At 34.2% G+C, this 18554-nt stretch overlaps 1 protein-coding gene across 1 annotated transcript in view; it reads right to left on the bottom strand.

The window, feature by feature from the left end:
* Nucleotides 1–8237: 8237 nt before the first annotated feature.
* The window catches only part of LOC102806600 (prokineticin receptor 2-like), a 36817-nt gene continuing 26500 nt past the window's right edge, over nt 8238–18554 (bottom strand). The window contains exons 2-3 of the mRNA XM_006819645.2: nt 8557–9247; nt 8238–8243 (exon numbers count right to left, since the gene is read on the bottom strand). Of these exons, the coding sequence (XP_006819708.1) occupies nt 8238–8243; nt 8557–9247 (697 nt within the window). The remainder of the gene's footprint in view (nt 8244–8556; nt 9248–18554) is intronic.

Below are 18554 nucleotides of genomic sequence, written 5' to 3'. Positions count from 1 at the left end.
CTCTTTGAACCTCCTCTGCCTTATATGACCCTGAAATAGTGGAGACTGTGTTTAAAATAATACTAGTTGTCATGGATTTGGTTTACTGCATCATTTTGGTGCATGCGCTTTAGCCAATGGGATGTAAGCTGAGAAAGGCAATTTGTCCATCAGGTAAATAATTTACAAAAGTCGATGTTAAATTTATATAGAATGTGCCTTTATTTGCATAACGTAGATACGCCTGAGGTACCGTTATACATAATTGTATGATGTATGGCAAGTTAATTGGACCAAGAAGCAGAACAAGCTGAACTTTAATAGTTGCTTCTCGTATATGTCAATTACTCAGACTGGAATGAATTCAACTTTGTATAAAATTGTTGTATTGAGAGGTATTTAGAAGGTGTGTATGAATTCCCCCAAAAATGTCACATTCTTTAGTAAAGTGTTATGTTTTTTTTAAGTGTCGTCCGTTACCATATCTGACGCAATGTATATGCTTTTTGAACCTTCTGCCTTATATGACCTTGAACTAGTGGAGACTTGTTTTAAAATAATACTAGTTGTCAGGTAGTAGGTATAGGTAGCAGGTATAGGTAAATGATTGACAAAAGTCGATGTTAAATTATCCTATATATGTAGAATGTGTGCAATTTGCATAACGGAGATACGCCTGAGGAACATAATTGTATGATGTATGGCATGTTAAGAAGAAGCAGAACAAGCTGAACTTCAATAGTTGCTTCTCGTATATGTCAATTACTCAGACTGGAATGAATTCAACGTTGTATAAAATTGTTGTTATACATTAATTAACATGGTGAGAGGTATTTAGAAAGTGGTTCGTATCCTAATTTCCTATGGTGAGTGTCATCATATATAATCATGTATAACTTTGCGTACATATATTTATATTAAAATGGAAGGATTACAATGGCATTCATATTGTCAACATGTACTTTTCTACATAAAACGTTGTCTTCGTTATACAGAGTCTGTGATGCTGATTGTTAAATGTACATAAGATGTAATAGGATGACAATCACATGAAACAATGCTTGTTAAATGTACATAAGATGTAATTGGATGACAATCACATGAAACAATGCTTGTTAAATGTACATAAGATGTAATTGGATGACAATCACATGAAACAATGCTTGTTAAATGTACATAAGATGTAATTGGATGACAATCACATGAAACAATGCTTGTTAAATGTACATAAGATGTAATTGGATGACAATCACATGAAACAATGCTTGTTAAATGTACATAAGATGTAATTGGATGACAATCACATGAAACAATGCTTGTTAAATGTACATAAGATGTAATTGGATGACAATCACATGAAACAATGCTTGTTAAATGTGCATAAGATGTAATTGGATGACAATCACATGAAACAATGCTTGTTAAATGTACATAAGATGTAATTGGATGACATTCACATGAAACAATGCTTGTTAAATGTACATAAGATGTAATAGGATGACAATCACATGAAACAATGCTTGTTAAATGTACATAAGATGTAATTGGATGACAATCACATGAAACAATGCTTGTTGCTAATAAGGCACGAGGATTTCGATTCTGTGCACGTTCATGCGAACATAAATAATATGTGTAAAACATAACAGCAAAGTATTTGAATATATGGACAGAAGCTAAACACTAATAATTGTATAATGTATACTGGTTCAATCTAGAGTGCTTTTGTAAGTATTGTATGCGACAGCACGCCGAGAACTGACACGAAAACCTTCTTTACAAAGACGTGAGGTAAGAGCACAGTACAGACATTTTATACGATAATTTTGAAAGATTTACTGAATCCTGGATATAGTAGTTGTACCTTTTTCCAGAAATAAAATTCATAGGAACTTGGATATCCTATATGCCGCTAAATCCGTCTCTAATTGAGCCTATAGTGACATCGTTAGATGTAAAATATGATTTATGAACATATTGGTTATCTTACAAACTTCAACGTAATGACGGATGCAATTTACTGGAATGTTACCAAACCCAAACGCCCACTGTATATGTGGAATATGTATATTATGCGGGAAATGGAAAATAGACTTCATTTCATTATACATTTTTTTATTAACAAAAACAATAAAATTAGTGAACACGCCAAACTTATGAAACGCATTTTATCTACAAGACCTCAACATCAATATATTGCACATAATACAGCAATGTACTTGACCTTCAATATTTCCCATCCATCCTACAATATTCCATCCCCACAATAAAATCTGCCCAGCATTTTATTTTGAAAATACAAGTTTTTTTTTAAAGAACTAATTTTTGTATATAAAAACCTAACATTTGGATGTTCAGTTCAGTAAACACACCGTGGTTGAGATCAAACTCTGTTGACGACTTTATAACTAGCCAAAATAGAAACGGAGACTTGATTTACATCAAGTTGAAATAACATTTTAGTCATGTTTCTATCCTAAAACAATTGCACAAATTCAAGAAACACAGATAAATTCACATAAAAAACGTGATGTTTCTCGGATATAATCAGTACCATGCTCGGATCACGAATCAATATTTGAATCTAAAAATTGATATTTTTGAATATTTGTCTGCTTCTTACCGCTTTCTGTCAACTTTCCGGCTCTCTGACACGCTGATTTGAACTCATAAACACGACTAATGTGCCTCATCACAGACAAAAGTATATTTCTTCACACATATAAAGCTTATTGTCACGCGACAAACCGTGGTACCCGATGTGTCCCGTTGTTACAGCGGCGACAATATTTTAAGACAATTCTAACCGTGCATTGACTTTTAACCATGTGATTTGGGTCTTGACCCTCGTGTTATAAACGGTTCATCAGAGAGCGCATCACCGAACCGGATAACAATTCATTTTTTTGCAAACAAACATACCACCCACTAAAGATTTCATAACATATTCTTCTTAAAGTAAAGTATTCTGTTACATTTGAAGTAAAACAATGAGTATGAATTCCCCCAAAAATGTCACATTCTTTAGTAAGGTGTTATGTTTTTTTCAAGTGTCGTCCGTTACAATATCTGACGCAATGTATATTCTTTTTGAACCTTCAGCCTTATATGACCTTGAAATAGTGGACACTTGTTTTAAAATAATACTAGTTGTCATGGATTTGGATATACTACATCGCTTTGATGCACGCGCTTTAGCCAATGGGATATGTAAGCTGAGAAGAGCAATTTGTCTATTAGGTAAATGATTTACAAAAGCCGATGCTAAATTACTCTCTCTCTCTCTTTTGTAAGTATTGTATGCGACAGCACGTCGAGAACTCACACGAAAACCTCCTTAAAAAAGAAGTGAGGTAAGAGCACAGTACTAAATACAGAAACAACTTTGAAGCTAAACAATTTTCTTTTTAAATTAAGTATCTAGTTAAATGCATAAGCAAATGTACAATTTATATAAAACACAAAAAGCTTGAAAAAATAACAAGTGTTTCGGACATAGATGGCGCTGTGACAGCAACATAACCTACGTATTGAAAATAATGTACAAGAGAAGCAGGCATTTATTTGAGTACATTCTTATTCTTTTTAAATAACCTGAAAAAAAATTGTTGTCCATACATTAGATGCGTATTACAAAAATATAAACATGTAAATCCGGATTCCAAATCACAGCAACAAATGCGCTTTTACACTATTTATACACTATTTTTGTTCAAGTATTCAATTTAAACAGCACAGAACATGATGTAAATTCAGAATTCAGGCTGTTACCATAACCTCCTTGAATATGACCCAGAATAATGATGTCTGGATATTTTGAATAAATAAATTCATGAATATTATATTATATTTAAGACCATAAATATGCTACATCGAGGAAAGTTGGGGTCCATCATTTCTACCGTGTACCCTGTGTGTTCCTGCTGCGGTATTATGAGACAAGTGACACAGGCTTCAATTATCATTCTGTGAGACTTGTATGAACTGCTCTGCGATCTCATGCTTTCAGTGGTGCCCTTCAGAATAACAGCGCTCCTCAAGCAAGACTTCTGTATATCTTCGTTGTTGTGTTGCAGAATCTATTGACTGTCATTCATTTCTACATCCAATGCACACTTCCAAAGGCAATCCCCTAATTTAGTGAGTTTATTCATTGTATTTTTTTCTTTGCTTTAATTCTTGTAATAATTTTAGAGGTATTAAGGCCAGGAGCTTTAACTCGATATGTTGGTGTATGCATATTTCATTTCTCAGTACTATTGTCTTGTCTACCCCATTCTAGCAGTGAAAGAACCCCGTGTCCAATGTGAGTCCTTTGGGTGGCCCTCACAATAGCAATAAGCAGGCCTTGCACTGTGACATCCATTGCCCAATTAAATAAACACCTAGGTGGAAATGTTTCGTGCTGTTATACCTAACATTAGCGAATGGCGAGAGTATATTTGTGATTTTAATTCTAGCTTCTGCTTAATAAATATTTCTGATCCAAATTTTAAAAATATCACTTTGCATTCATGTATATTTTGTTCAATCTACTGTGACTAGATTTTTTAACCAAGAACTATATATGAAATATAATAATTTTATTATTAGTCGGTATTTGTTCAATGTTTGCTTAGAGATGAGTTCAGCCATACTTACCAGCCATACTTATATCACCGGCAAAATATTAACCTTTGTGATTCAAAGGAGTGCCAATCACCATGTCTGTTACGGAAAAATAAACCTGATGGTGCACTGCTGTATCATCCAAATTTCTGAGTGGGTAATTTAATAGGTACTACCAATACGGTTGTGATCACAACTCGATGAAGAGGTACGCAACTGTATACACATAGGACTCAACTTGGAAAACTTAGTGGACACTATATACTTACCAAGTTGTACAGTATTTTAAGCGATCACAGCCTGAACTCAAAAGAAAGTTTTGTCAAGCTCACATATAAAACACACGCCCGTGACTTCAAATATATTTATCAACGGCGTGTCATTTTATGTTTAACATCCAACAAGTAACACTTTTCTCAAATTCAATGAATTACCCAAAAGCAAGAGTTCTCTTCAGAGCTTTTGAATGAATGCTAACTAATTGCTAACATTGTACCTAATATGGCAAATTTCATTTATAAGATATTTTATTTTTAATTTGAAGGATTTCCCACGCGTGACAAATCGACTAATTTATTTAAGAATACACGTGTAAATAAGTTAACAAGAATAATAGATAATATACATTCAGAACGTACAAGACGGCCTTCACAGAACGCCGGGAATCAAACCTAAATTACTTTCTGTTTAGTAAGTGAGCATAGTTAATTAGTTAATCTAAATTTACACATCCTTATATAGACACAGAAACAGATTAAGGCGCTTATGCGTGAAAACGAGAAAATATCATAAAGAAAAACGTAGTCTGTATGTTGTTACTGGGACGATATCTAGTTACACAGTCCGTAATGTTGATTAAATTATCCTATGTAGATAGAAATATACACGCTGACATAAAGCCTGTGAACATTTTCACAACAAAAAGGTCATACATCTACAACTGATTAGAAACTATTTCGGAAATTATTGAACTATCAGTAAAGTAATTACACTTTATCAGGGTATTATAAAGTCAAATTGTATAAGTATGTATCGCTTTCACTTAAGAAGATTGTACGTCACACGAACAATCTTACATTGAATGTTATCGCCGTTGATTAAATGACATTACATTTTCTTGAATGCGAATAGGTCAACTGATAGAAATTCTATATTCAGTGTAGAGGTTTAACTTGCTATACGCTTATACTATTTTCGTGACTCATTGCAGTTTTTTTTGCTTCATGTATAAAGTGTATCTTTATGTGAAATGTATCTTTAGTATTAACAAAAAATCAGAATGTTTTACTGGTATTCAGTGTCACGTGATATTTTGTGAACGAATGTTGTAAGTGTCAGTGATGACAATGAACATTTATTGAATACGTCGTACTGCTTAACCAGCATAGTTATTATTATTCATCTAAACATATGTGTTAATATCCTGCCATAGTCAACATGTGTAAATCATAGATCGATCATCTTTCAAAAAACAGGTTTGAATTTAAACCGGAGAAAGCACGTGCACGCTGAAATATCCGACGTATTTAGATACATTTAGTTTTGACACTAATAAATTGGCTGTTATTTTCACTCATTTGCAGTAGTGACAATGACGACCGTCAACGAATTAGTCATAATCATGCCTCTTTAACTTCTTGTCTACCTAATCCATCTTTCTCACGCTATATTAGCAAGAGCAACCCGGCACTCAGGGGAAATTACTTCTTCCTTTTTTTTCTCCTCCCAACTAACCGCAAATGCTCACTAATACTCGCACGATCTTAGATTTCAACATACCTGTCAATGTCGCTCCAATGCCCAGGTAATGCTCGGGGGCTTTTAACTCTCAACTTTATATATGTAATGTAATGTAAGCTGGCAGCTTATTTATCTCTACAAATGCATTGCTGTGAGTGGATGATAGAACGTTTGAAGTTATGCGTTCTAGTAAATTAAAGTCGTTCAATAAATTCATTAGCACAAGTTTATAGTGAGTATAACAACTGCTGAAAACGTATATATTTTGGTAACCTAATTGGACAAGTCTTTTATAAAAGTAAATTAGGACGCTTTTATTTGGGAAAATATCGACGGCTCTTGTGTATTGACTGTAGAATTGTACGTTGAATTGGTAAATAATATGGGTTACTAATGTGATCTGTATTTTTTTGATACCGAAAAAACATCAAGTTGCACAACATCCAGATGTTGATTACATTTCCCTATGTAGATATATGCATATTTTCCCCGGGATTTAGCATGGCAACATTTCCACATCAATCAGGTTAGAAACATTTCATGCAATTATATAACTCTCGGTAAAGTAATTACACTTTTGAGAGTGGTTTTACCTTTTCAGGGTAAAGCGGTTTTCGAATTGTATGATTACAAATCCCTTTTACTTACGAATATAATAAATCAACTACAAAACACACTACTTACGTTCAATTGCGTCGCTTTTGATTAAATGACAGTCTCAATTACCTTGAATGTGAGGTAGGTTAACTGATATAGATTTCAGTGTCAGTTTTCTGATATAATTTGGTTTGCATTTATTCCAATATACCAATAAAGCATGTGCTGATACCCAATGTCTTTTTCAGTTCTAAAACATTTTGGAATGGATGAATAAGCACACGTGATTGAGCTTTTAACTTTCGAAATGCGTTTAGTGTTTTCATAATATTTGATTGTGCTGTTATCTGATGTTTCACCGTCTCTTCTGGCGTTTCACTGCGGCTTTCACAGAACCTATATAAATACTTAAGACAGTGGTGCGCGTCTTAGCGATAGATAACGTTCTGTAACGTGGTTCCACCCTGCGAATGAGCCCAGAAAGCAATGGCCGACGTTGTGTTCCAGATAGCTCAGTGGGCAGGATGTCTTTCATACCATTGTTATATGGGCTCGGAGTTGAAACACAACCATTGTGGTAGGAAAGTAAAAGTTGCTCATTGTTCTATCATTGCTGCTGCGTCCTAGACATTCCTGGGACAACGTTATAGAAACAAAGACATTTGATTTGAAACAATTGGCAATATAGCACCGTGACTCCATGTAGAGTGTGACTATTCATTTCAGATAACTGACATACGTATGCTTTATTAGTTAAATGAAGAAAACACATTTACCACTTTCATCTTATAGTAGTAGATATTCAAGAGGTTTGTAATTAATCATAAAAACATGCTTCGTTTCTGTATATGTCATTGTCAATTATTGTCTACATAATAACGTTCATATTGAAGTACGGAAATGTTTCTAATAAACACTATTGATGCCTTTCACTTAGATATTTACGATAACATGCAATTATATTATATTATACAGAATTAAATATATTATTCAAAATTAACAATACAATGTAATTGAATCTCTAATATACGTACTACATAATTTACATTATACAGTGACTGAACTTTGTTTAAATTAATATAAATTAATTTGTGTCTAACTATCACGTGTTAAATTCTGTGTGTGTACAGCTGTAGTTTCGACTCTCAAAATCGTTTCTCATTCGTATATCTGATCCTAATTCACAAAGTGAATATCTGGTATAGAATGTATCAAAATAATCCTAACGCTACATCGAATAACATTTAATAAATGTCAAGTCCCCGATTTACAAAAGTACACATATTAAATATTTACAATATATTAAACACATGCTACATCTATGGGAAAAATAGGAAACATCTAATAACTACATACATTGTCAATGTGACATATACATACATAATATATTGTAATCACTGAAATTGTCATTGTAAGCCCAATCACAGCCCACTGTTTTAGTCACCTTTCTTATGGTCAGGGTAATTAGACTTGAATCACGCAATTTCATGTATACGTGCGTATTACATAAATGTATTTACAAGCGGTGAGTTGGGGTGAATGAGGTATGCGTTGCAATGTGCTGGGTATGTGGTTGATACCATGAACGAAATCCCGCTTGCTACGCTATATCCTTGTCGTCCTCGTACTCACCCTCGGACGAATTGTGAACGTACTCTGTGCTGTGTTCATTGTCATAATATTAGCCCCATTAACGAATCGTTTAAAGCCAGGTATATAAGCAATTAAAATCATCGTCTCTTTTCGATAAGTCTCATTCATCAGAAAGTACACAATCGTATTCAATATACAGTTGGACATGGCAATGACTTCCACTATGTAGAAAAGCGTCATGTTGTTCTTTTTGAAAAATAGAACGTCTTGGTAAAAATTGATAGTGACGTTGTAAGCGTGGTAAGGACCCCAGCAAATTCCAAATGAGATCACCACCGTTATCAGCATTCGAATGGTCTTCTTCTTATTGTTATTAAATCTGAAATCACGCTGTTGCTGTCGCGTTCGCAGAGCAACACTTTCGCCAGGAGCATGGCGGAACCACACTTTACGCACGATGCTCACGTATGCCATGGTCATGATTGTCATCGGAATAAGGTACTCGAAAACACAGAGAAACACAATATATGCCTGCGCCGAGTGTAAATGTTCCCAAAACTCGCCACAGTACTGTAATAGGTTGCCGTTTATGTCAAATCCAGATGATACCACTGTATATAACGGGGTTGGTAGAGACACCAATAACGAGACCACCCATATAGAAACTATGATGATAACAACAGCACACTTCTGCAGTCTCGGGGTTAGTGGGTGGTAAATGACGTAATATCTGAATGAAAAAAAAATAGTTAGAATTCAGTTAGAAATATGTAAAACTAATAATAACCAATAAACAAAAATATTTCATAAGAACATACTACATATGAAGCGAAATGTTACAATAGACAATGAATATCTATATGATACATGGAGTATATGAGTTGTTGGAAGAAATCTAGTAGTTAATCTGACGTACGGCGTATCTCGAATATTTGTCGTTGATATATTTTATTATTTCTAGTACTAGAATTCTGAATTCTGAATTGTTTGTACGTAAAGCGCATTTCAGCAGTAACTACAACAAAAACCATTCACATTCACTTGAAAAAATAAATTTCATTAGAACAGTCTTCACAACTTGGTATTCTTATTTATAATCATATTTGTAAATATTCTTATGTAGTACTGTGTTTACGTCCCCAACTCGCGTGTGGAATTATATTATTTACCCTTAACTTCCAATGTACTCCTTCAATCGTTTTTGACCGACTTCTAGAAGCTATAGGTCCTTGTACATAATCGTTATTATTATATCATTCAAACGCTAATCATACAAATTCCATTGGACGTGTAGCTGGATAGTTTAACTATGTTAGCTTAGATACAATCCAAATTACAGCGAAAATCAGTGAATTAGACAATTGGTCAATGACACCGTTTGTATTCTTTAAATAAATGAGCCATTATAAAGTCAGTAACAGAGTAATGGACTATTGTAAACAAGGTTGACGTTGATGAGCTCTCAAGGCCGGTGTTGACACGCGCCATCAGTTTAATAATTGACTTTTGTACACCAGGGTGTTCCATCGGTAAGCTTGTAATAAACGTTTCAGTAAATTACCAAAACCACATAACGTTGCACGCTGATCCTGTCGAGTAGAATCAATTTCCGCTGTATTGATATATTATTACCATTATAACTTTTATTGCATTGTCACAGTGATATATGGTACTGTCTATAGTATGACTCATTGCATTTAATGAATCTCGTATCGGTTGAGGAAATCACCAAAAACACAAGACGTTGCACGTTGATCGTGTTGAGTGGAATCAATTTCCGCTGTATTGATACATTATTACCATTATAAAGTGTATTGCATTGTCACATTGATATATGGTACGACTCATTTTATTAAATGAATCTCGTATCGGTTGAGGAAAGTGAAGATGATATACCAAACTGTAGTTCTTAGTTTACACGACGGCAAACAATTGACAGGTAGGGGAAAAATATATGGATCCAATAGTATACATGTTTCGAAAGAAGTAAACACACTCTGTTGCACACGTGGCACCAATATATCATTCTGAATCATAATTAATTGATTTCTAGAAAGAATCTGCTGTCTACATCATACGAACTACATTGATGCCAACCAAGATAATTTTTGAAACTATTGTTGTATTATTGTAATAAAAGACATTCTAACATACTGATGATTTCATCTTCAGTGTACAAAATGCACCTGTCTTTTTCTAACGTTGTATTGTAAAGATTAGTACTGTTCATATGAAAGGCTTGATGGATAATTTTCCACATACATGATTTTAATTTATCATGTTGGATATATAAAGTGGATAATTCAAACGTGTTACTATTGTCCCACGTCTTCAAATTTTTACCTTTTATTGAATGATATCATAATGTGAAGTTAAGTTCGCATTATATGTATCACTGCGATTATAGACACGTTGCAGTTGATCGATGTCGTAATTCGATACGGTAATCATGAAATCTGTTGCGCGTGCTTGATTTCTGTTAGCGATTTATTTTCTTTAGACTTCTCCCCAGTGTTTGCTCAATTTCAACTTGTTGTAGAGTACAACATGCTACAAAACGTAAGTCAGAAACTCAAACTCGGCGTATGTTTGTTAATGTTGAGGTGAACATGCTTTATATGGCTTACTTAGTTGATTTTGTCACGACTATCTCGGTTATTGTTTTATAAACTGCATACAGGAGTGATCTTGTTTTTAATTTGTTCAATATCCATGTTTGATTTATAGCACTTCTGTGATTGTAGACAAAATAGAATTACATTACAATGCAAAATGAACATTTAAGTGATCCAGCAATGAATTCTAGCTTTGTATGGTGTTTTATGAAGTATGGATATCCAGTGCAACCTGAGCAAGTCATCAATGTCAACACTAAGGTAAGTATCCACATTATATGAATACTGAATGCAAAGTATATCAAGTATTTTCAATTTCATCGTCATTATTAATCATTTAGAACACCAATGTAGCACTCAGTTGTACATAAATTACATCAGTGAAAATCGGATACATGGCCCCATGATGCACAACAACAAGGTAATACCAAGTGTTGTGAGTGATAAAGTTGTGCTCTACGTGCATCTCCCGCCATGTACCATTTCGAAAATTATAAGAGCAATAATCACTCTAACCCAATTACAATAGTAAGCTTCTGCTAACAATTGTGGATTGATATGTCTTTGTGGGTGGTATTGTTGATCAAATATCTATAACAATAACTGCACTGTAAATCTAAGTGTTTGGAAATGGGACACACTTTTGTTCCCACTCTAAAATCACTCAACACATAAAGGTATAGATGCAGGTTCTAGGACACTTGGAGTGATTTTTTTTTATTTTTCTTACCAAGACAGTCTTGGCTAGATAGTGTTAACATTTCAGAGCATTGCCAATGCTGGAACATACATTTTTATTTTAAAATATAGGGAACCGAGGCATGCGTATGTGATTAAAAGTCTTGGAAGTTTGTTTACGTTTCTCTTTGATTGACAATTCACTGTTGATGTTATATACAAATGATAGCTGGCCTCAGTTACGGTGCGGCGATGTGTAACTTCGTGTCCTCGACCCTGTTTACCCGCCTGAACTAGTATCGCAAACTACAAACAAAACAAGAGACAAGAAGTAGACGCCTCTAGCATGCAAACGGAATCAAAAAATCACCCTTATCTCGCAACATGTCGACAACTTCTAGCCAGTGGTATACTGGTAAATATTTTTGTTTTATTTATTTTCACGCATTTTAAAACTGAAGTATACATTTTTCGTTTCGCTGTAATGATCACCGCGCTAATAGCATTGCGGATACACACCAGGGCTGTGCTGTCATCGATAACTAACTTTTCAGTTGCAAAATACACAAACGTAAAATGCTCTGCTAATTAAAAATTAAAAGAATACCCTGGAAATTACAGAGAAATGGGCAAAGAGGTGCTGTTTTTAAACACCGCGGAAAAATCACGCACTCTGTGATGCCATCTTGATACCTTAATCGTAGACCCCCTTGTCAGCTAGCATGCATCTGTAGCGATGTCGCAAAGTACGTTGTACTAAGGCACTCTATGAATGAGGTATTGCCAGAGGTCAGAGTTCGTTTCATTTTTATCGACCCGTCACGTCTGTAGTTGAATGAAACCTGTCACAATTTACAAACTATTTCGATTTTTTCTCACCAGTGTTTCAGCGATTGAGTAGCACAAACAGCGAATAGGCGCTGTGTAGCAAAATATTACGGCCCATTTGAACCTGTTCGTCTAACTTCGCATGGTCCATTTATTATTTTTTTTTTATAGATTTGAGGAAAGGTAAATGTAGACTCAACCCACTGAATGGTGATCGCTATGTTTATATATCTGTATGAATATCTCATCGGCTTCACATCGTGCTTGACAACTTTGTAACATGAAAACAAAACATACTATATACACGCTTGGACGCCTATTTGTTAATAAACAACTGATAAACGTTGTGTGGAAGTTTCACGTGCAATAAACAACAATTGTGAAAGCTATTTAGATTTGAATTACCCTGGTAAACTGAAAAACAGAAGTGGAGATAATGGCTAATTTGCATAACCATTCACTCAGTAGGAAGTTATATAATGCTCATAATTAAAATGGCTGTAACAATTCCAAATTTAAACCTATTATCGTTTTGTGAAAAGTTAAATATAGTGCATAATATGGAGACCCCGTTTATGTACAGCCTTGCTAAATCTTGCTAAGAATTCAAAAGAGAGAATGTTTGTACCTATTTTCAAAATTTTTAAATCGTCTTTTGAGTATATTCCACTATTCACAATGCAGCGAAATTTTAATAGTCCATAGCCAAGATTGTTTGAATAATAAAAAGCAAAAACAAAATGTCACTCCCAAGTGTTCACGAATCTCATCTATACCTTAATTGTGTTTCTTAAAATCGCAAATGAGGTATTTTAAAACACTACTGTTTTAGGAGAAAAAAACAATTTTACTCTTTTGTGGTAAACATTTAAGGTGTTTATCAGCAATTCCCACGTTAACAGAACTTATTATCTGCATAATTACGAAAAGTGTATATGATGAAAAAACTTGAAGTCGGTGTTTTAATTTTCGGGATAGTTTCGCAATAGTTTCGAAAGTACTAATTATCGCAACACAAATGAAAAGTGTTTATGATCACGTACAAAGATGTCCCAACAGAGATCATGTTTTAATGAAGTGTTTGCAATCATAACTCTTTGGAAAGAGATTTCATTAGGCACACATATTTGAAGGTGCTTTCGTTAGGCATATGCATTGAAAAAAGTATCATCACAACACTTTGAAAAGTGCTTTCACGCAAAGCATAATCTGAATATTGTCAAGTGTTCGTAACAGATAAACATTTTAAAATGTGTTTCCTCTGATAACATAGTTAAAAAATCATTATCATCATTTTGAAAACTATTAATGAGCAAAGTATATCAAATGATGCGCTTTGTGATCAAGCACTTCGCACTGTTATACAGAACATTAAAACACATACATATATAGTTGTTTTAAAAGTAATATCAATTGACGTGTTTTGAAAGTGTTTTCGACTTATGTGCAGCTGAATAAGTATGTTTACAATTCAACTCAAACACAAATTCAAACCTTTCGTGAAGAAATTAAACTGTAGATACCATACCAAATAATTGTGAACATCGACACTTCGAAACAGATGAGTAATGATTTGAAACGAACAATACAAATAGTAACCCCTTTCGTCACTGACATAAATGTGGTCTTCCCATGTGGTATTGTTGTCTCGAATGTAGTCTCACCGGGCACATAGTGGCACAAAATAGCGGAACAAATAGAAAAACATCAATTCAATACCATGCTGATTCAATCCTTGAATCTGTATATATGTACTAAATCCACTATTTCCTTCATATTTAACTTTTCTATCCTTCAAATGCTTGCATTATTCACACTTTTAAAATCATCCCTAACTCGGAAAGCGTGGTATTTTAAAACTGTATTTACCTAACCATAGTTCTCTTGGTGTGGAGGACGAGGACACTGATCAAAAAACTATATTAGCAGGACAAAATCAATTCACAATATTAGCAATATCATCTTGTTCGCTGCGTTATTTTGACTTAAGAATTGAATAGAATAATATTATCAAAATACTATGAGTAATGTTTAATTAATTATCAGTATTGTTTCAAGCAATCTGGATCAGAAATATGTGATGAAAAATAGTTTTGTTGTTATTATAATGTAATGCACATTTAACATACCATGAATACGAATTGAACTAAATTTTGCATGTTTTATTGTGGTCATCTCGGATCCTTAAATGGGATATCTCATCTTTGTAAATGTTTTCACAAAACCTTTCGCAAAAAACTTTATAGTTATTATTCTCTGTATTTTAGTTTTATTGGGACAAACTTGATGATTACGAGGATTTATAAGTATGATAACTGTTTCCGTTTTTCATTTGGCGACGAAGGAGTCAAGCGTAATAGATATTAGTGTACTAGGAAAATTTAATTAATACTACTATTCTACCAAAAACAATAAAACATCCTACCAACCAACCAAAAAAGATAAAAAAACTAATAGGCATGATTGGATCTCCCAATATTAATGGTGAATCAACCACCACGTTTTATTTATTTATGTACAGTTATTAAGTACAGTACAGTAAATTATATTTATGTAATTTGCGCTTTTTAGAACGTTTCTTTCGAGTAGGGAATCCGTTATTTCAAAAGTTTAAAATAAATGTATACAAATATAAAGCAAAAAAACAGCACAATATACAGAAACGGCAGTTAACTCGAACTTCTACAAAAAGTCTTTCCTATGGAACGCCATCATTGTCTTATATAATGTATACACAATATATATACATATATCAATGTACAACTTATACACCTGCATATCAATGGATAATGCATCCTTAATACATACGAATCAATATACATTGCACACATACCATTATATAATGTATACTTATCATATACAATGGATATAATATACAACGAACAATCATCTATACACAGTGGAAATTGTAATAAAACACTGTTCATTTTTTTGACATATCAATACAGTGGCGGCGGCACCGAAGGGGCAGTAGGGGCGGTCGTCCCCGCGACCTATTTAAATAAATTAAGGTGAAACACTCATCTATATTTTTCACTAAAATCCACCGCAAATGTCGGTCATAGCGGTCATAGCGACTTTCAATGATGACCTCTGGATAATCCGCATCTTGTCATGATCACGTTCATTTGCATGTTAGTGAGATTAGCAAGAAGACAACTGGCGAATATATAATTGTCGAATACGGAATGTTGGTTAAAACAACGAGACGCCTATAAAGATGAGAGATATGTCCCGACATCACATCGGGGGCAATTAATCAGACATTATGGCGTGTTGATTATTTGCGTGATTGGCTATATGTGTGGAGGCCACGCCTCGAGCTCTTAAACTCCTTTGTAATTGGCTAACAGTTGAGAAGTGAATAAAGCCGATCTCAGAATTGTGGCAAGCTCACCACGAGGCGCGCAGTCTTAACGCGGTCTTGAGAGAGTTCCGACGTGGCGCTGAGATGAGAGGTTGAAACAATTCGATTCTCTGTGTGGTTTGTTCGATAGAAAGGTGGAGAATTCCCCGAACTTGGTACCTCTGACGTGAAAGTTTAATAACACTCAAATTAATCTGTCACAGTACCATCAAAATTTGCTCCCCAAAATGCAAGAAACAGCGTTCCAGAGGGTCTAGATTTCAACATTTTCCCGGGGAGCATGCCCCCGAACCCCCCATGAAAGGTCGGGCCTTCGTCGCTCGATTTGTTGACATTCATATCAAATCTTCGCCCCCACAGACAAAAAAAGCTGCCGCCGCCTCTGCAATATACGTATTAGTGAATCTTTTTTTAGGATGCGCATGCGCAATCACCACTATGAAAGACATTTGGGCAAAATACTCCCACAGTTGATCTGTACCACATCGAAAGAAATTAGTTGGATAAAACCGTTTTATATTACTATAATAATATAATACTTGTTATTTGATCAGTCTTGCGTGATGACAAATTGATTCATGATGGCGTGATATTACTTTTTTTAACAATTTGATATCACATGCATGAATACCGTCTAAGAATATCGATTTGCTATACTAACATCCAGTATCGAACTTATAACCAGACATTAATATCTGTTTTTAGATACGTTGAAACTTAACCATCCCGACATTGGTAAAATTCATTTAACATTAGTACTAGACGAATATCGGGACCTTTGGTAAAAACATTTATCTTGTATCGATATACTAGTTCTTACAGTATCGAACAGATTGTTACAGTTATTTGGTCTATGGATTATATCGAAAGTTTAACCCCAACAACACAACAAACTCAATCCAAGGCTTACTCTAAAAACTCTGATACTAGTTTCATGAATAATATTGTTGACTATAGACAATGTACTATACATTTATTTAGATCTTTGAGTCGCTGGTGTTTTTTTTATATATAACTTGCACGTATTTATCAGTCGTTGTTTCAGTGACGCTGCGTCGTCACCGACCTTCATTACAGTTGCTGTTTTATTATGGCACCGTTAATGTTTTATTGAAACGTATTAAAAAGCTGCATCTGGAACATTTATTACTCTTTGGTGTTTTAGTGAGACTTACGGGACTGCGCATGCGTTAGCGATACTTAATTTTGTTAATATGTCCGAAAGTGTAGGATTTTAAAGTGTCGGCCTTTGTCGGAAGCTTGTCCGGGGTCGGAACAAGATCAACATGGGTGCATGAAGTGAAAAAGCTGCTATTTTTAAGTGACTTATACAATGTGTGGGAGAGCAACAAATTAATGACTATATAGTTTATTTAGTAAGGTTATCACCAATTAGGAAATATTCATTCCATAATTGGGAAAACGAAATCTGTATTATTGACAGAATAGTAACTTACCTTAAATTTAATTTCCTTTTAGCACCTGAAGAGTAGTTCTATTCTGATAGACAACATGGAATTAAAAGAAACGAGCGTTTGTGTATACTTTGTGTATCAAATGATTTTAAGGATGAATAACAATTCTTATTGATTTGTCCCACCCCAGACTTATTCATGAAAATTGTTTTGAAGCCTCATCTAAAAAAAATCACTGACTTACAAACATGAAGATATATTACAACGTATATCGGGTTTTATGTTTCACGCACGTAATATACGCACGTGAATAAGTTTATTGTCTGAGTATTTCTACACGTCACATTTTTTTTTGTCAGTTATTTTGATATTGCATAATGGGTCGATGGCTTTGGAATACGAAAATAACAAAGTGTATTTAGACTTGACTACCCAGTGGTAGACATGACAAAATGTTAGTAGACTTGACTACCCAGTATATCAAGTTGATCATTCAGACAAAGATTACGACCCAGTGAATGGCAATCACATTATGTTGAAGACATATCACATTCATGTCATAAGGATATCCGATCACGCGTAGGAATTAGAACATATTAGAATACTGTAAAAGAATTAATTATTCACTGGGTTTTAATTTTGCTTATTTCGCTGACTGGAAAATGCGCTAAATTAAAATCCAGTGAATATGTAACATTTAGCATTGAACACATTATCCAAATGATAAAACCGTGAATTTAAAACCCACTGAATATGCCTGAAATGGTAAATCAGCTAAATTTAAACCCAGTGAAAATTAGTCATTTTACAGTATATAAAATACACTTTTAAGACACAGGAAACGACGTGAAAACTGATTTGATATGTTGAACTCTATTTGTCGTCATTAGTATTGAATACATTTTGATGTGCCATTTTTTGTTTGTTTAGGCATTTTTAATATATGCATATATGTAAGACTAAAGATTACATTCAAAATTTGTAATTTGCCAATTTAATGTTGTCATTAAAATCAGAAGAGCCGTGTTCTGGCAGTGTAGGTCTTATATAACTTAGAGCGAAATGACATGTTTGTAAGCCATGACACGCTATGGCCATGACGCATGCGCAGGTGACGACTCTCCCGCTTTAAAC

This window comes from Saccoglossus kowalevskii, chromosome 4 (assembly GCF_978046115.1).
Source record: "Saccoglossus kowalevskii chromosome 4, keSacKowa6.1, whole genome shotgun sequence".
In the NCBI taxonomy this organism is placed as follows: domain Eukaryota; kingdom Metazoa; phylum Hemichordata; class Enteropneusta; family Harrimaniidae; genus Saccoglossus; species Saccoglossus kowalevskii.
Note: the sequence above shows the minus strand (reverse complement) of the source record. Positions and strands in the feature narration are given on the sequence as shown.